Raw genomic sequence first — 19629 nt, 5'->3', positions numbered from 1 at the left:
ATATTTATAAGATCTTTAGGGTCTGGTATAAGATGGGCCTTTCAATGCAGGCAGCCTGATTGGATTAGCAGGTTTGTCATTTAACAGTTGAGGATGGGTGGGCCCAGCAAGGGGCAGGCTTGAAGTGAGCCATGAATGGCACAGTCATGGGATCACCCAGTTGACTGATGTATGGTTCTGAGGAGAAGCTGTAATTCTGATGAGAATTACTTGAGTAGTCAATCTATTGCTCCAATAAGTGGATTTTTAAGAAATTCCTAAAACAATAAAAATATTTGGCTTGAGACTTGCCCTTAAATCTGAGATTTCCCTCTTTCCGCCTTGAAATTTATTCCCATTGTCTTCAAGTACTTTTTCCTCTCTGTTTTTATATCATCCCCTTTCTGTTCTAGTTCTATTCTTGATATTAATTAGAAATTTTAAAAATAGCTGCCTTATTTGCCGGCAAGTTGCTGAAACTACTCTTTCCAATCACTGATTACTCTTCAGCTGCATTCAGTCTATGGTTTATCCATGTTATTGATAAAGAATATTCATTCTATTATCATATTCTTCATGTTTGATGTTTCTATTTATTTCAGTTTCATGATTTTTTCCTGACCTATATTGCTATTGTCATTCCTTGCTTTCTTAAATATATTTATCATGCTTATTTAAAAATCTTGGTCCAGTTTTAATTATTCCATTTCAGACGGCATACATTGTTCAATTGTTGTCATTTTATGGTAGTTGTACTCCTCACAGGTCTAGTTATTTGGCCTGTGAATTCATGTTCTCTTGGGATTTCAGCTACTCCGATCAACATGCATCCAGAAGGCCCAGTGACTTAGGGGTGGGAGGTCGGTGATGAGCCCAGAACCAAAGTCTCAGGCACAGGAGAGCCACTGTGCGTCCCTCCCACTCTCTGACTACACCAGATCATTCCTCAGCCAGGTTCTACCCTCAGGGCTGAAAAGAAACAGTAACCTGGCCGCCCTAGGTGTGTGGGTGGCGAGGAGGAGAGTGAAAGGGGGGGAGGAGGAGAGTGAAAGGTGGGGAGGAGGAGAGTGAAAGGGGGGGGGTAGGGGGTTCACCTTCAGTTTTTAATGTCTCACCCCAACAGCGTTTTTGTGTTGGTCAGCTATTCCCAGGGAGGACTCCCCACCAGTGGCTTCTGAGTTGCTACCATTTCACCTGTGAAGAGCGACCAGGACAGAGCGGCGAAAGCAGAACCTGAAGTCTGGTTCATCCCACCTAACGTTGTGGCGTCTCCTCCCTGCCACCCACCTTCCACATGTTCACAGATTAAGGCAATCTTTAGATTCCCCAGCCTTTTTATTTGTTTTACTTCCGGGAACCTGCGGTTCCTCCAGCTGCTTTAGTTTCTCCACGCATCGTGGGACAGCAGCCCCGGGCCGCATCCTGGTGTTAAGAGAAACACCTTGACAACCCCCGAGTCTCGGGGTTCAGCTCTCCTAGCTCTACAGTTTGCTGGCTGTGTGTCCCCGCGCAAATTACATGGCTACTGTCCGTGCCTCGGTTTGCCTCATCTGTAGATTGGGGCAATGGTAGTTTCTGCCTGGTTGACTCTTTAATGATGCCTTTGAAAGCAGTTAGAACAGAGTGCAGGGAACGAGCACTCACCTGTTAGCATGTAGATGTAACTCAGCATTCCCCCGTGGCCCGCCCTCCGCAACGGTTTCCCGAGACTTTCTATTTCCTGCTCTCTGCGTGGCCGCACGCTAACTAGGCCCCAGCGGGGGCGCGCGCAGGGTCGTGGCGGGGCCAGCGGGGACCTCACGCTTCAGCGGGCTAGCGGGCAAGTCGGGAGTCGCCCCGCGCGGTGCTTTAGGCGAGCGGCGAAGAGCCCCGCCTCGGGGGAGGTGCGGGGGGTACTCCGCCGGCTGCACCCGAGCGGCCCCGGGGGCGCGCGGGGGCCGGGGGCCGCTCAGGACGGCGCACAGGGCGAAGTCCGTGGCGCTCGGAGGCTGCCGCGGGGCGGCGCTGCGCCCCTTCTCGCCGGTCGGCCGCCGGGCCGGCCCGCAGCGGGCTCAGCCAGGGCTCCCAGTGCGCGGCCCCCGGCGCGAAGGGCAAGATGCAGGGCCTCGGAGCGGAGCACCTGGTAAGGCCCGCACCTGGCCGCAGGGAGGGATCGCGCGCGGGGAAGGCTCGGGCCCCTCCACGCACCTGCCCCGCGGGGACGCTTCCGCCTCCCGGGATCCCGCGGATCGACCTCCCGCCCTGCGCCGCCGCGTCCCCGGGGGCACCTGGCGGGGTCGACCGCGGACCCACTCGGCTGCTGGGGCGGAGGCGCGGGAGAGGCTGGCCTCCAGGCACCAACTTGGGGCCGCCTCTAGGTGCGTCTCCAGGTAAGGACTCGGCGGCTGGGAACTTCTCATCCGCTCCACACACGGCAGGTGTTTCAAAGGCTTGGTGAACGCGTCGGGAGGCCACGTTTAAAAAAAAAAAAAGTTACTTTAAACAGTCTTCGAGTCAGTTTGGACTCATTTTCTAGGTTGGGGCCTAAATATATAATTATCCTCTTTTCCTAAACACGCTTCCTTCTTATTCTGGAAGGATTCCGCAGAAAGAACCCCCAGGCAAAGACCGTGGCGACCTCAGATTTATAGGAAATGCACAGATACGGCATGGTTGTTCCTGTTCTTTCTCTTCTGGACTGGTTTGGTAAGTGTGGGTGCCTGGCAGGGAAGAGACCCAGAGTGGTGTGTGTCCAGAAATAGCTGTGCCCCAAATGGAAATCGCGTCCCTGGGCGGGGGCGAAGTGAGGTGGGGGTGAGGGTTCCAAGTGGTACCAGGTAACAGGCTGTGCCGCGGCGAGAGACGTTTGCCACAGAGCAAACAGCAGTTCTCGGAAGTGCCAGTCAGGTGTCTCTTAACCTTCTAGGCTCAGTAAATTGGAGAGGCTGGCTTATTACCATGGGCCACTTTCTAACCCAGACGCCATTAGGAAATGAGAACCACCGTCTGCCCTGGGATTGTTATTCAGCAGGCCTCTTAGTACCAGCCCACTGAGGGGCAAGTTCTTTTACCATCTGGTCTCAGGCCCCCGAATAAAATGTTCCTCTCACAGAGGGATATCCAGGTAAGCCCAGAAAGAAGTTCCTCTTACTTTAGCTGAGTGTAATATGCTCTTGGAATGTTGTGTTTAGCAGCTAATAGGTAAACAAGCCTTTGCTATAAACCCTCTAGTTGGATAGGTAATGAGGTTTTTGCCCACTCTAGTTTCCAGGTGTGTGTGATTGCTGGTAGACCTTCCATTTTAGTCCTGGAATAGTCTCTTGGAAGCTAAACCTTGATGCTTTTATAACTTATTTTAAAGTTGTAGGTAACAGCAGAAAAAGACTCACTCGAGTTCTTAAAAGATCATGTTCATGAAATCATCCATTTCAGTTGGAGGCATGCTCTTTCTTCATGGTAAATGATTATAAAGCCTGACAGTGGCTACCACGTAATTACCTTTGTTGAAAAGAGGTAAATTTGAATAAACCCTGAAATATGAACCTCTTTCCAAGCTAGAAAGGCATTTACTCACTTGACTTACCTACTGGTTTCACACAGATAGGTGAATAACAGGCACAGTGGGAGGTTGGACCTTAAAGGCTTAATCGAATGTTCTGTATTGCCTCTATAATGACCCTTGAAGCTCTTCTCTAGGAGTTGGGGAAAACTATACCTATAACACCTCCTCTTAAACTTTCCACAGATGCTGGTGTTTCTCTCTGGGTCTGCTGTTGTATAAATGCAGGGAGCAGCTGTTCAGCCAGTTCCCGGCTGCTTTGAACTTGGACTGTTAATGATCTTTCCTGGCCTCTCCACAGCCCAAACCCAGTGCCTAACTATCAAACCTTCAGCCAGCAGTTGTCTGGGGAAAGGATTTATAGATGGCCCATTACAGCCCAGAGAACTAAGAACCATCGGAGAGGTGACACAAAGCTGGAAATGGCTTCAAATTTACGTATCATTTGCAAAATAAATCAGAAAACTTCAATGTGCCCATGTTCTCTTTACTATATTAAATTTGAGTAATGATAGTTCTTCCTTAGGTGACTAGCTTTTGTATCTTTTGCAATATGTTTTTAACCACAGCCAAGAGGGCAAGGATGTTATTTCTGCCTCTGCTGTTCGGCTTTCTGGTCTTTGTTATGACATCCTGACCAGAAACACGACACATGCTGGATGGAATTATTGATGGTGCAGTCCTGAGCTGGGGCTGAACAAAGGAGGTTTGGGATGAGGGACCAGAATTATGAACTGGGACAGTCTATTGCAAACAGAAAGAGTGCCAGCCTTTCTTTACATGTGCATAGACAGAACCCACTCAATTCTGGACCATCTCTGCCTGTGCTCCCTCCCCAGTGTCCTCTCACACCTTGCCTTTTCTTACTCATCTTTCAAGACTCCTTTCTCCATATCTTCCCACAACTGACTGTAACCTCCTTGATAGCTCCACGGTAACTGGTATACCCACCTACTGTTTGGAATTGCAATTGTGTGTTTGAAGTTGAAAGAAAATTTTAATGGTCTAAGGTGGTAGTATGACAGGGACTCAGGATTATGCAAATCTCCCTCCAGCCACTGGCCCCTCCCACCAAAAAAATCCCTTCCCCTCCTGGGCAGGAGCTCCCCTTTAAGCTCCCCTTTATTATTAGATCTCTGCTGATCTGGGTGGAAGACCAGGACCCCTTTCCTACCTCTAAGTCTAAAACCAATCAGAATCTGACCACACTCCAAAAGGAAGAGCAGGAGGGGGACCAACCGAGGCGTGGGTCAGCCGACGGTGCCAGCCATAGGGGCACACACCCACCCCCACCCGAAGCCTGAGACTAAAGGGTGAGGGATCTGTCCACATGCACAGGTGACCCACTCGTCCTGGAGTCTGACCTCGAGGTTGAGGGGTGCTGGTAGAGTAGGAGTGGCAGAGACCCTCCTTCCCTGTTATATCAGAAGTGTATCAGCCCTGAGCCCTGCCTGTCTTCTAGGCTGAGTTCCTTGGGGGCTTGATTTTGTTTCCATATCCCTTAGTAGGCACTTGAAGACTGTTATTTTGATTCCTGAATTAGTAATGAATGTAAAGTATCTGAAACATAATTGACTTTGGGAATATGTCCTTTTGGAACATCTGGTACCACAGTTATTTTTTCCAAATATTGAATGATATTTTCCATATTACAGATAGAGAAAGTTATGATACTAAGCTTGTGTTATGGGAAGATACAGACTCAATCTGAGTAGAGGGCCCATCAATGCATATTAAGGGACTAGTCACTTGAGCTGAAGTTTTAAATATTCCATATTCATTACGAAATTGGACAAAAGTGACTACAGATTGCATGATGTTCTTGTCCAGCAAAATTCCTGAGATTCCTTATGTATTTTAAGCACTTATTCCAAAGCACCATTTTCTCACTTGTTACAGACAGTATTTTGGTATTTTTCAACTGTGTCGCTTCTACCCCTGAAGATCAGTCCCCTAAATACAAGATAAAAATAAAAGTGGAAGAGGAAGTAGGAGGAGAGAGAGGTGGAAGGGAGGAAAGGTGGATGGATGGATAGAACCTCAGGAAAAGAAGCAGAGCCCCAGTGCCTTAGATAAAACAAGGGGCAAAAGTTTGAGTTATCCTGGTGATCTTAAGCAAAAAGAGAAAATGACAGACTCTTAGGGAAGAAGAAGAGAAAGCAGAGAGGAATCTGCTTCAGGTTTTAGAATAAGTGTCCCTCCGTAACTTGTTAAAGTGAGTAGTAGAGAAGCAGTACCCTTATCAGCGGTCCTCAACCTTATTGGCACCAGGGACTGGTTTCATGGAAGACAGTTTTTCCACGGACAGGGATGGTAGATGGTTAGGGGATGATGCAAGTATATTATATTTATTGTGTACCTTATTTCTCTTATTACATCAGCTCCACCTCAGATTGTCAGGCCTTAGATCATGGAGGCTGGGGACCCCTAATTGACCTGGCTTGCTGCTGTCACTGCTGAAGGAGGGAAGTGCATTGGTGCTGGGGAGATTTGATTTTACCAGGTTCCATTTTATATCAGCATTCAGGGGTGTGGGGGCTGCTTTCCAGCCCTTTGGCCAGGCTCTCACATGCCACTTGGGTTTCGCCAGGTGTTCATCATGGGCTACTCAGTGGCGGCTGGCGCCACAGGAAGACTCCTCTTCGGCTACGACAGCTTTGGGAATGTGTGTGGCAAGAAGAACTCCCCAGTAGAAGGGGCTCCTCTTTCAGGGCAGGATATGACTCAAAAGAAGTAAGTGTTGAAGTAAGTCCTCAACCTACAGAGGTGCTAGATTTCACAGCTTTGTATAAATTAGTCATTTTGAGCCTGGAAACTGTTTTCCCGCTCAAAACTCGATCAACCCCAACTCATAAAAGGAAATTTTGATGTGGTAGTAAGGACACAGGTTTTAGTACCAGCCAGTGCCAAGTTCAAATTCAATCCTTGCTGCTTTTCAGTGGTGTGACCTTGAGCAGGGTACTTAACTTCTCTGAGCTGAATTTTCATCTGTTAAACCAGTGATTATACCTGTCTCATAAGGCTGTTTTCAGGATCCACTGAGACACTGTATGAGCTAAGGCTTAATAAGTATTCATTGTCACTATTATTATCCATTATGTGTGTGTGTGTGTGAGCTTAGTCATTCAGTCGTGTCTAACTCTGCAGCCCCATGAACTGTAACTCGCAATCTGTCCGTGGAGTTTTCCAGGCAAGAATACTGGAGCAGGTTGCCATTTCCTCTTCCAGGGCATCTTCCCAACCCAGGGGTTGAACCTGCATCTCTTAAAGTCTGCTGCATTTGAAGGCGGGTTCTTTAGCGCTTGCACCACCTGGGAAGCATTATTATCTACAATGTATCAGAATCATGTTACTAACTATACACCAAACACAGTATTGTTTCTATGTGGAAATACCTCAATCCCACCTGGGGATGTTGAGAACCTGTGTCCCACTCCCTCCCCAGCCTACACTCCCAGCTGTGGCACTGTGGCGCATACTCTTATCCCTCTGACTCCAAAAGAGAAACCAAAAGGGGAGAGAAGAGACAGGAATCCCCCAAGGGGAGAGAAATCCCTGGCCATGATTTTCTAAGATGGATAAGGCCGTATAATAACTTCAAGACTTGACAAACAAAAGCAGCTCCTAGGAAAGATATCTTAAGTGTATAAGGTCCTGGGTATAAGTTTGGAGTCACCAAATACAGATCCCAGAGCAGGCCTCTTCTACCCCTGAATGTTGCTCTTGAGTAAGGGGCTTTGCATTGCTGGAAATGGATTGCCCCGGGGCCATTTCCCCATACACTTGTGGGTGTCACTCACACAGAACACAGTAGAAGAGGCTTCCCAGATACACCTGTGCTTCTCTTTGGACACTGTATTCATAATGCAGTGCTGGGAAACAGTCATCCTCTTTGAAATGAAAAGTATATATTTTATTATTCTTAAGAGCCAAAAGGTAGAAGCAACCAAGTGTCTAGCAGATGAATAGTAAACAAAATGTATACACATATAATGGGATATTATTTAGCCTTTTTAAGGAAAGAAATTCTGACACATGCTACAACATAGATAAATCTTGAGGATATTATGATAAGTGACATAAGTCAATCACAAAAAGATAAACATTTTGATTCCACATGTATGAGCTGTCTAGAGTAGTCACATTCATAGAAACTTAAAGTAGAATGGTGGTTGCCAGGATTGGGGGATGATGAATTATTATTAAGTGGGTACAGAGCTTGTTTTACAAGATGAGAAGATTCTTGTGGGAGGGTGGCTGGGGTGGGTGGTAGTGACGGTTGTACAACAATGTGAACGTAGTTCGTGCCACTGCACACATAAAATCTTGAAGATGGTAAAATTTTATGTGTATTTTACTGCAATTTTTAAAACTTAATAAAATAAGTAGAATAAAGTATATAGTTATCATACGCTTGGAAATCTGTTCACCCATCTCCTGTTACACCACCTCCCCCCTCTCCCAACCCCAGTTGAGGGAAAAGAAGCTTCTGGGACCCCTTCTCCAGGCCTCTCTCCTGAAGGACTGCCTACAGGGCTCTTGACCTGACATTGCTCTGATCTCAGCAGCCTGGATAAGTGGAGGGCATGGGTCTGGGAGCTGCCGCTGCCAGCCCTCACGTGACCTCGTTAATGGCAACAAGCAGTTTTGTTCCTGTGCCCAGTGGCTGGGCAGCTGCAGCAGGAAGGGTCTCGAGTTTCCTGGCTCAGACTGGGAGGCAGGGGGAGGGGTGAGCCTTTAAATCACAGCCTCAGCCGCCTCCTCTCCCCTTCTCACTTCCTGGGTTGAGCTATTCTCTGAGATACAGTTGAATACACTATGCTTTCTGTGGACTTCACGAATCATTCATGCACTGGCCTCACCTAGCAAACCCAGGGCAGTGTTATCAGTCCTTGAGTGTCATCAACATCCCAGAAAATGCTGAATCTGGAAGAGGGAAGTTTTGTTAACATTTGAATACAGCTCCCAAACTGTACCACTCCATAGATGACCCCAGGTGGACATAATACTTGTTAAATTATGCAGGAAGTATTTGATGATGAAAGTTGGCTTTAATTATTCCCATGTTTGATAGCGTGTGGCTATCGTTTAAGTCCCACAATTAAACTCAACGATGGGAAATGCTCTCCAACATTCTCCTTCCATTTTATCTGCCTCCTAGACACGTGTTTTTTATGAATTCCTGCAACCTGGAAGTCAGGGATGTGAGGCTCGGTTCCACCGTTCTCTGTGTGTCCAGCTGTCCCGAAGAGCAGCTTGATACCCTGGAAGAGGTCCAGCTCTTTGCAAACACCAGTGGTGGGTACCAAAAGATGGGGTCGCCATTCCCGCTAAGGCTGGGGATCACAGCAGGGTAACCTGTACAGACAAAGATCAGATCGCTTGCCTTGCCCCTGCTTCCTCTGCAAAGTGGGAAATTGTCCTCTTCCTTGTGGGTGCCTCTCCTTGTGTAGAAAGGGCCATAAACATTTTCTCCTGAGTTTAATTGCATTCAGGTTTATCTGGAATTCATCTGAAACCCTAGCTGTTCTCTGCTCACTGCCAGGGTCTGGTCTGCCGTAGAAAGCGGGAGGAAACAGCAGACATTGAGGGCCTGAAGGCAGGGTCAGATGGAGGTCAGAGAAGTGCACTTGGCACATCCAGTCCTAGAGAGGCACCCACAGGCTTCGGGTTGAATTGCCGACAAGTATGTTCTTTCATTAAAATATTCGGGCTGTGGATAGTTTCACTGACCAGTGGGACAGTTGTATGTTGTTCCAAAAGCACTTGTGTAACTTACTCTGAGCCTGCTTTTCAGATTTATATTTTAAGGATTAAACAAGCAAAGGGAAGTAAGAAATTCGAGGCAGCCCACTGCAAATTTCATCTGCCTGAGAAGTGGGGTGCCAGATTTTTAAAAATTATTTGCAAGACTGGGTTAAAAATATCAAGCCTATATAATAAATCATCTTCAAATCATTTTGTTACCAATCATTTTATAACTTTTGAATTTGACATTTTGGAGAGAGGAAAGGAGAGAACCGGATTTGATCTCAACTGGATGCTTATTCTTTTTGTGTTTAGGACACCCAGAGACCTGTTTTCTAAATCTGAGTGGTTTATTCTATCTTTTCCCCAGTTGGGTAAAATGACTATGGTTTCTTTACTAGCTCCCTTAGAGAGATGAGTACAATGTAGGAAAATGGTATAGCCTGTGTGTTTTCTGCTTCCAGGGTCCTTCCTGTGTGTTTATAATTTGAATTCCTTTAACTACACCCAGATTCCAAATGCAGACTTGCTGTGCCCCAGGCTACCAGTTCCTCCAAGGTAAGAGCTTTCCTTATCTATTAACAAAACTTTTTGGGTACTTGGTGAGAGGCTCTTACTCTTTTGGGTATCATGGGAAGTGGCTCAAAGGAGATATTCACTGCCTGCAGAGAGCTTATAGTTTACAGAAGGCCAGGGATAAACAGGGAGGGGCTGTTTGCAATATGCATATGGATTTAGGACAATGGATTAGGAACCAGGCTAAATAAGGAGAAAACTCAACAAACAATTAAAAAAAAGAATTAGTCTCCAAATGACAATCCTTGAGCTAACAAAAAGTACTGTGTGAATTATTACCAACCAAATGAATGATTTTTGAAAGTAGTTGTTGTGTTTTTTCTACTGCAACTATTTATACAAAGTATAAATTGTTTACTTTTGCTTTTTTATTGCAACCGGATATTGTTAGTTTCTTGTGGCTCTAGATTTCTCCATAAGAAGCAGGCCTTGGTGGGCAAGGCCAGATGGTCAACACACCTTTTTTCTCACTGAGAATAGAAAACAGGTCCTTCTCAAGAACATTACTCAGCAAACTACTTTCACAGTCTTATTCATCCCTATCAACTAGGGCAACACCTGGCACGGAGGAGGTCCCCTGTAATTAAAGCTCTAAGGGTGAAGCAGAAGTTGCACTGCCATGATTAATGGCTCATGTGTGAGCCATTGAGAAGGCTGAGGGGGGGGAAATGCAATTAATAATCTCCATCACCATCAGGATGCTGAGAGGTACTGAAGGAGGACTTGGGTTTATTTTGTATTACCATTCTTTTGAAAATTATATGTTTACAATGAATGAGACCTCTGTGCAAAATCCCTTCAAGATAATCACAATTTAAGTAGAACCAAGGCATTATGCCAGCTCTCTAGTATAATGTTCATCAAACTTGTGGTCAGGATTCCCAGTATGAAATGTATTATATCACAACTCCAGGACACATGTATCTTCATTCATACTGATGTATATGGAAACAGAAATAAAGTCTCACAAAACAAGACTTATTTCTTACTAATAGTTCCTAGTCTGTTTCAGTTTTTTAAAAAGTAATATGTTTCATACTCTTCTAACAGCTTGAAAAATGCTGAGGTAGCAGGTGCTAAGAGAAATGAGTAGATTTTAACAGAACACGGGGAAGAATATAGTTAACCATCCTTGTGTCCTTTTCTAAAATACTTTGCGTTATAAGCAATTAAAGAGGAGAGAGTTCTTTCCAGAGGAGAATACCATACTATTTTTCTGTAATACCTTATTTTTTAAAATCTGATATCTTATTAAATGTCATAAAACATAGCTCAATGAAACATAACTAAATCCAGAAAAAACTAAAATATTCCAGTAACTCAAAAGAAAATTATTTAATATGTGGAGAGAAGATTTTTTTAACTTTATACCCTTTGACCACATCTCCCGCTTCTGCCCCCACCCTGTGGCTACTACATTCTGTTCTCTGCTTCTGTGAGATAAACTATTTTAGATTCCACATATAAGTGAGGTCATGCAGTGTTTGTCTTTTGAGAAGGATTTTTTTTAAAGAACACTATTTGTAACTGGGCCTGAAGAAGAAATTGAAAGAGAATAGAATATTTAAGGCTGTAATTTAACCAGAGTTGAATAAACTCTCCTCTTACTATCAATGGGGTGGTTACTGTAATTCCCTGGAAAGCTTATATCTTGATATTGATGATAATAACAAACATCTATTGAGTTTGATGCTTGCCAGAAAATAATCATGTACTTTTCTAAGCTCTTAACATGTGTTAATTTACTTGGACCTCATAAAACCTGTGTGTTGTAGATATTTCCATTCCTACTTTATAGCTGAGAAAGCTGTTGCAGAGGCAGGTTAAAGTTATACAAGTGGAAGAGCTGGCATTCAAACCCAAACAGCATCCGCATTTGTTCCTGTAACTCTAAGCAAACAGATCTTTGTTGGTTTTATTTTGTCTGGCAAGCCCAAAGGGCTCACACCAAGCTGGGGAGGGGATGGCGGGGTTGGTCCTGTTGTACCCTGTGTCCTCGGAACATCGTCTTTTCTACATTTCAAGCCGGTCCGAGTCCTTTCTCCCTGTAAATGCAGACCTTTCCAACACTTAACTTTGCAAGTGAAGACAAAACTGCTGATTGACTGGTTTTTCTTGGATGGCGTTAGGGAGATAGAAGTAGCCTTGAGGGCTCCATTTCCTTTTCCTACACAAGCAAGTAGTTGTTTTAAGATGGAAATTATCATATTTTATCATGGAAGAGCAGTGCCAAGAGTAAAAAGCTTGAAAACATGAGAAGTGTGGCCATACGGCCAAAGAACGTTTTCTAAATACTTCTCTTTGACTAAACCAATTGTTTCTTCTTTCTGGGTTGATCATGTGAGGTATAACATACCCTTTTAGAGCAATGGTTGAGTATTGAGAAGGTTTGTATACCTAGGAACAAGCTGCTAAGAGCAGGGAAAAAATACTGCAGAAGATAACAAGAAGCATATCTTTTTCCTTTTGGTGTTCAATGTAACATTGTATTTTGAGTCCCCACCCCCATTAAATTTTAGATTTAAAATCTAAAAGGCTTGGGTTTTTCCCTCCAGTAAATTCTATTTCTAGCCTCTCACATAGGAGCCTGTGCATGTCACTGCATTGTTTGCTTGAATAAATTCCATGTATAGGGTCATCGAAATACATGATCAGCTTTCTAGGTAGCTCCCTGTGTATTTGAGTGGCTTTCCTGGTGGGGGAGGAAAAACAGAAGTGGGAAATAAACCACCATTTGTGACCAATAGACACATCCTCTGCCCCAGCTAATGACATGCTCATTAATGTGCATCTGGCTGGTCCGCAACCTACCAGGGATGACCCACCCTTTACATGCCTCCCTCCATCACTCTCAGAACTAAAACGGAATCAGCATAGGGGAATTAAATGCCTAAAAAGCACAACATTTAACAAGCCACATTGTCAAGATTAGGGTCTTATGGATAATTGTGTTTGGGGTAAAACAAAATGATGTGAAATCTTTATCTGATCTTATTTTTTGATAACACTAAATAAAAGTTCAGAAAGCATTTTCTTTCAGAACAATTCAGATTCTTTGGTGTTAAAACTGATTAGTAATAGAAAAGAAAAGGAAATTCAAGATTTAAACATTGGAAAGCAGGATATCCAAAAGTCTACAAGCAACAAATGCTGGAAAGGGTGTGGAGAAAAGGGAACCCTCTTACGCTGTTGGTGGGAATGCAAACTAGTACAGCCGCTATGGAGAACAGTGTGGAGATTCCTTAAAAAACTGAAAACAGAACTGCCATATGACCCATTAATCCCACTCCTGGGCACACACACCAAGGAAACCAGATCTGAAAGAGACACATGCACCCCAGTGTTCATCACAGCACTGTTTATAATAGCCAGGACATGGAAGCAACCTAGATGCCCATCAGCAGATGAATGGATAAGGAAGCTATGGTAAATATATACAATGGAATATTACTCAGCCATTAAAAAGAAGTCGTTTGAATCAGTTCTAATGAGATGGATGAAACTGGAGCCCATTATACAGAGTGAAGTAAGCCAGAAAGATAAAGACCATTACAGTATACTAACGCATATATATGGAATTTAAAAAGGTGGTAACGATAACCCTATATGCAAAACAGAAAAAGAGACACAGATGTATAGAACAAACTTTTGGACTCTGTGAGAGAAGGTGAGGGTGGGATGTTGTGAGAGAATAGCCTTGAAACAAGTGTACTATCAAGGGTGAAACAGACCACCAGCCAGGTTGGATGCATGAGACAAGTGCTCATGGCTGGTGCACTGGGAAGACCCAGAGGGATGGGATGGGGAGGGAGGCGGGAGGGGGAATTGGGATGGGCCATGTAAATCCATGGCTGATTCATGTCAATGTATGACAAAACCCACTTCAATGTTGTAAAGTAATTAGCCTCCAACTAATAAAAGTAAATGGAAAAAATAAATAAAAAAACATTGGAAAGCAGGAGTTAAAATTACTACTTTGTATGTGGTAAGATATACATACTGCTTTATATGCCCTATGGTCCCGAGGTTTGCAAAGAGTCAGATGTGACTTAGCAACTGAACAACAATGTGGTAAGAAAATTAATTGAAAAACAACAAATGTTAAGAAAACTAAGGTAGCAGGGAGCAAGATTAATATACTGAAATCTGTAGCATTCATATGTTTTTTAAAAAGACTGCTTTTATCACAGCAAGAAAAAGTATATACAAAAAAAATGCCTAGAAATTAACAAGAATGTTTAAGGACCACAGGATGAAAGCTTACATATGCTTCTGAGGTACAAAGTAATCTTGAACAAATAGGAAGATAGAATGTCTTCTTGATGGTATGACTCAACATGATAAAAATGTTACTTCCAAAAAAAAAAAAAAAAAAAAAATGTTACTTCCCTCTACAGTATTTAAGATGTTATTTCTAAGTTGAAAAATATAGGTTTATCATAATTAAAATAGATATAATAGGATTTTTTCTGTAGCTAGATAAGCTGATTTGAATGTCTGTAAGGAAAAAAATTCTCTTAAATGACCATGAAAAGTCTGAAGAAAACAATGAAGGAGAACCAGTCCTTCCAGTTTCTAAAACATAATGTTTAATAATTGAAATATTGTGGTACTAGTTCATATGTAGAAAGATCAGTGAAAGATATTATAGAATCCAGGAATAGGAATTCTTACAAGAATTTAGTACATGATAAAAAATGGCATCTCAAATCAGTGACAGAAACTTGGACTATTCAACAAGTGGTGTTGGGACAGCTGGGTAGGAATCCAGAGGGAAAAACTGGATCTATACCTCATGGCTTATATGGATAGATTCCAAATGGATTAGAGATCTTAACTTACAAAGTGAAATCAGAAAGTACTAGAAGACAGGGGAGAATTCTCTTATAACCTGGAAGTAAAGAAGGCTTCTCACTATGACTTAAAATTCAGGAGGCATAAAACTAAAAAAAATCAGTAAATTTGGCTACATTAAAAAGAAACATTTCTGCATGACAAAATAGTAGAAGCAAAATTAACAGGCAGATAAGTTACAATTCATATAAAAAAAGATTGACCTCTCATTTATGAAAGGTCTTACTAATCAACTTTTAAAACACCAGTATCACAATATAAAACCGAAATGAGAATATGAAGAGATGCTTCAAAGAAAAGCACAGTATTTTTTAAAGATACCGAAAAAGACTGAACCTCCCTTATGACAGGGGAAATGCCATTTAAGACTCTGATGTTTTCACCTTATAGTTCAGTTCAGTTGCTCAGTCATGTCTGACTCTGCAACACCATGGACTGTTTGCTGCACACCAGGCTTAGACTGGCAACATGTTTAAAAAAAAAAAAGCACCCTTTGCAAAAGGGTAGGGAAATAGGCACTTGTATACAATGCTGAAGCAGGATTCTAAGGAGGGTAATTCATCAGTGTTCATCAGTCATTAATGTATAATACATGCATTCATCAATTTGCATTGAAGTGTGGTTGATTTACAATATTGTGCTAGTTTCAGGTGTACGGCATAGTGATTCAGTTATTTTTTTCTGATTATAGCTTATTATAATATATTGAAAAGAATTACCTGTATAATATAGTCAATTCCTGTTGCTTATCTATTTTATGTAGAGTAGTTTTTAATCTGTTAATCCCATACTCCCTCCTTCTTCCCTTTGGTAGCCACAGGTATGTTTTCTGTCTGTGAGTCTGTTTCTGTTTTGTATATAGGTTCACCTGCATTACTTTTCAGAGTCTGCATTATAAATGATATAATATTTGTTTTTATCTGTCTGGCTTACTTTACTAAATATAATGTTCTCTGGGTCTCTCCATGTTGCTGCAAATGGGAATATTTCATTGTTTCTCGTGACTGAATAATATTCCATTATATGTATATACAACATTATCTATTCATCTATCGATGGACATGGGTTGCTTCCATGCCTTGGTTATTATAAATAGTGCCGCTATGAACATTGGTGTGCCTCTATCTTTACAAATTAGAGTTTTCATTTTTTTCTGGTATGTACCCAGGAGTGGTATTGCTGGATCATATGATAGCACTGTTTCTAGTTTTTTAAAGGAATCTCCATACTGTTTTCTCTAGTGAATGCACCTATTTATATTTCCACCAACGGTTTACAAAGTGGTGTAAAAGGAACATAAGTGCTCCCCTATTGGGTGCATATATATCAATGAGTATAATATCCTCTTCTTGTATTGACCCCTTTTTCATCATTTAATGCCCTTCTTTATCTTCCTTTATGGCCTTTGTTTTAAAGTCTATTTTGTCTATGAGTATTGCTACCTCTGCTTTCTTCTTCTTTTCATTTGCATTAAATTTTACCATGCCCTCACTTTCAGTATGTGTGTGTCTTTTGCCCTGAAGTAAATCTCTTGTAGGCAGCATATTGTAGATTCTTGTTTGTTTTATCCTCTCTGTCATGCTGTGTCTTTTGATTGGAGCATTTTGCCCATTGACATTTAAGGTAATAATTGATAAGTATGTGCTTACTGCCATTAAAAAAATATATTTTTCAAGTTCCTTTATTATTTTAAAAAAAAATTTTTTTTGGCTGTTCTGGGTCTTAGTTGTAGAATGTAGAATCTTTGAACTTCGTTGCAGCATATGAGATCTTTTAGTTTCAGCATGTGAAATCTAGTTCCCTGACCAGGGATCAAACCCAGGCCCCCTGTGCTGGGAATGCAGAGTCCTAGTCATTGGACCAAAAGGGAAGTTCCCTTATTGCCATTTTAGTCTTTGTTTTCTAGTTGTTTTGTAGTTCTTCTTTGCTTATTTCTTTTTTTTATTTTTCCTTTTGTGATTTGATGACTCTCTGTTGTAGTATGTTTGATTTCCTTTCCTTTTGGTTTTTGTGAATATAGTCTGTATTTTTGATTTATTGTTACCATGAAGTTCAAGCATACTAACTCATGACTGTATCTACTCTTTTTAAACTAACAATCATTTATGGTCAAACACATGGTAAAAGATTTACATTCACATTTTGTTTTCTTAATGTTGTATTTCGTATCTTCATGCTTATCCTTTTACTATTTGTGCTTTGCTTTGTCATTTAGTTATGTCTGACTCTTTGTAACCCCATGAACTGTAACGTGCCAGTCTCCTCTGTCCATGGGAATTCTCCAGGCAAGAATCCTGGAGTGGGTTGCCATGTCCTCCTCTAAGGGACCTTCCCAACCCAGGAATCGAACCAGGTTCTCCTGCATTGCAGGCAGATTCTTTTATCAGCTAAGCTATCAGGGAAGCCCTCTTTTACTATTTAATGTAGTTATAATTCTTTTTTTTTTTTACAGTTTTTTGGTTGTTGTTTAGTCTATGTACTGGCTTATTTAAGTGATCTTCAATAATAGGACATGCCTTTCCTATTATATTTTCCTTTCCTATTATAATTTTCCCTTTCCTATAGATTCTTGCTACCTTTCTATTTAGAGAAGACTTCAGTATTTCTTTTAGGGTAGGTTTAATATTGCTGAATTCTTTTTGCTTTTGCCTGTCTGGGAAATTCTTTATCTCTCATTCTGTTCTAAATGATAATCATGTTGCATAGAGCATCCTAGGTTGCAGGTTTTTCCCTTTGAGGACTTTATCTTGCCACTCCCTTCTGGCCTGCCAAGTTTCTGTAGAGAAATCAGCTGATAGCTTAAAGGAGATTCCCTTGTAACTGAGTCTTTGTTTTTCTCTTACTATCTTTGGAATCCTCTTTAACATTCGCCATCTTAATTATGAGATGTCTTGGTGTGAATATGCATGGGTTCTTATTGTTTGGGACCCTCTGTGCTTCCTATACCTGAACGTATGTTCCCTTCTCTAGGTTTGGGAATTTTTCAGCCGTAATTTCTTCAAATACATTTTCAACAACCCACCACCTTCTCCTTCTGGAATGTCTATTATGTGTAGGTTGGCACATTTAATATTATCCCATAGGTATCGTATGTTGCTTTCATTTGTTTTCATTTGTATGTCCGCCTGCTGTTCTAACTAGATGATTGCCATCATGCTATCTTTCAGAACACTTATTCATTCTTCTATAACATTTATTCTGCTATTAATTACCTCTAGGTTGGTTTTTATCTTGGCAGTTGAATTGTCCTTTTTTGATCAGTTCATCTTTATAGTTTCTAGTTCATTGTTACAATGATCTCTGTTTCTGTCAATCTTTCTTAAGTCAGTTAGCATTTTTATTGCCCTGTTTTTGAACTTGGGGTCTAGTGGATTAGAAAGGCCTGTTTCATTATTTATTATTTGTTCTTTTGGGAGATTTCTCTTGTTCATTTAATTGGGAGTAGTTCTTCTGCCTTTTTATTGTATTTAACTTTCTTTTTCTTTATAAATTTAGGAGAAACAATTATCTACTATGGTCTTGAAGAGAAGGTTTTATGTGGGGGCATCCCTGTGTAGCCTCTGCATGTCCAATGTCGTTGGTGTAAGTTGCTGATTTCAGCATGGCTGCCAGCCAGGTCTTTCCTCAGAGTTTGCTGGTCATTTTGCCCTTTATGGAGAGGAGGGTTTCTAGAACCTGTGCAGGATATGAGGTGGGGCTTCCCTTTTGCTTCGTGACTGTTGTCACTCTGTTAGGAGCAGTGTCAGCTCCTTGGTTGTTGAATTGGAAACCCTAAAGGTCAGGATCAGTCAGGCTTTATTGCCCTTGAGAGTGTGCCCCTACCCCTACGGAGGTGATTGCTGAAGCAAGTGAGGCCTCTGTGGTCACAAAGGACCTATGGGTCCCCATGGCTCTGCTTGGAAGCAGCCCAAGATCACATCCCTTTCTCTGTTGTGTTCGTCCCAGATCTAATGCAAGGCCATGGCATGGAGTAGGCTGGGCTAGGGGTCGGATGTTGTGGCTGCGCAAGTTTACATGGCTGTCCCCCCCCCCCGCAACCAGGACCTGTGCTGCCTCTGTGCCAGTCTTCTCCAGGACCTGTCGGCCCTAGATCTAGGGCGAGGCTGCGGTGTGGTGTAGTGTGGGTGAAACTGAGGCGCTCTCACTGGGAGAGGACTTGCTCCTTCTGAATGCACTGACTGGCCATCGCCGCCCCGCCCAGACCACGTTCCAGGCCCTCTGGACGCTTTCTGTGTAGCTAGATGAGTCCCGGGGCCTGTCTGCCCAGCCCTTAGCCTCTGTGTACTTGTGTGGCACCTCCCTGGGCTCACCCCGCCAGTGGCCGGTGTGGTTCCACTCGCCCCATGCATGACTAGACAGTGTCCCGCGTGGCCTCACCTGGAGCACACCCCGGGTGCCCCGGTCTGTTTCTGCATAGTTGAACTGGATCTGCGCCCTGATCTCACACCAGGCTGTGGTGTGGAGTGAGCAGGGCCAGGGCGTTTGCCCCTTCTGATTAAGTGTGGCGAGGGGGCAGCCACCAGCGCGTGGCTCTCTCCACCCTGACTGTCAGCAAGCCAGCATGCACCCACTCTGTGCAAGTGGAGTCTAGGCTTCTCTAGTCCTTCTGTCTGTCTCTGCAGATTTTCTAGCAGTCAAGGGGGCTCGTCTCCTCCACATAGGAGCCCAGGATGTGGATGCCCAGACTGTGGCTTGACAGCTTGCTTCTCAGGGGCACAGGTCCCAATGCGATGCCTTTTTGTCCCAGCCGGTTATATGGAACCACTTTTTCTTGCAGGTTTGGTTGTATAGGAGTTCTTCTTCTGGTTTCCAGTTGGTTTTCTAAGAGAATTGTTCCACATGTAGATGTATTTTTGATGTGTTTGTGGGGGTGGGATGAGTTCCACATTCTCTTGATCGCCCTCCCTACTTCTCACAGGGGACCATCTAGCCAT

The 19629-nt window shown here is 42.9% G+C and overlaps 1 protein-coding gene across 9 annotated transcripts in view; it reads left to right on the top strand.

Annotated features, from left to right (window-relative positions):
- Nucleotides 1–1708: 1708 nt before the first annotated feature.
- The window catches only part of SLC44A3 (solute carrier family 44 member 3), an 82899-nt gene continuing 64978 nt past the window's right edge, over nucleotides 1709–19629 (top strand). For 2 of the 9 annotated variants that reach the window (XM_065908387.1, XM_065908379.1), the window contains exons 1-5: nucleotides 1915–2101; nucleotides 2557–2664; nucleotides 6108–6250; nucleotides 8679–8815; nucleotides 9730–9823. In XM_065908387.1, coding sequence (XP_065764459.1) covers nucleotides 2075–2101; nucleotides 2557–2664; nucleotides 6108–6250; nucleotides 8679–8815; nucleotides 9730–9823 — 509 coding nt within the window. In that variant the 5' untranslated portion in view covers nucleotides 1915–2074. Of the gene's footprint in view, nucleotides 1799–1914; nucleotides 2102–2127; nucleotides 2472–2556; nucleotides 2665–2884; nucleotides 3083–6107; nucleotides 6251–8678; nucleotides 8816–9729; nucleotides 9824–19629 lie in introns of those variants that run through there. The other 7 variants (XM_065908339.1, XM_065908331.1, XM_065908353.1 and 4 more) reach the window with 6 other exon arrangements.

This window comes from Muntiacus reevesi, chromosome 1 (genome assembly GCF_963930625.1).
Source record: "Muntiacus reevesi chromosome 1, mMunRee1.1, whole genome shotgun sequence".
Lineage (NCBI taxonomy): Eukaryota > Metazoa > Chordata > Mammalia > Artiodactyla > Cervidae > Muntiacus > Muntiacus reevesi.
This window is presented reverse-complemented; position numbering and strand designations above follow the sequence as displayed.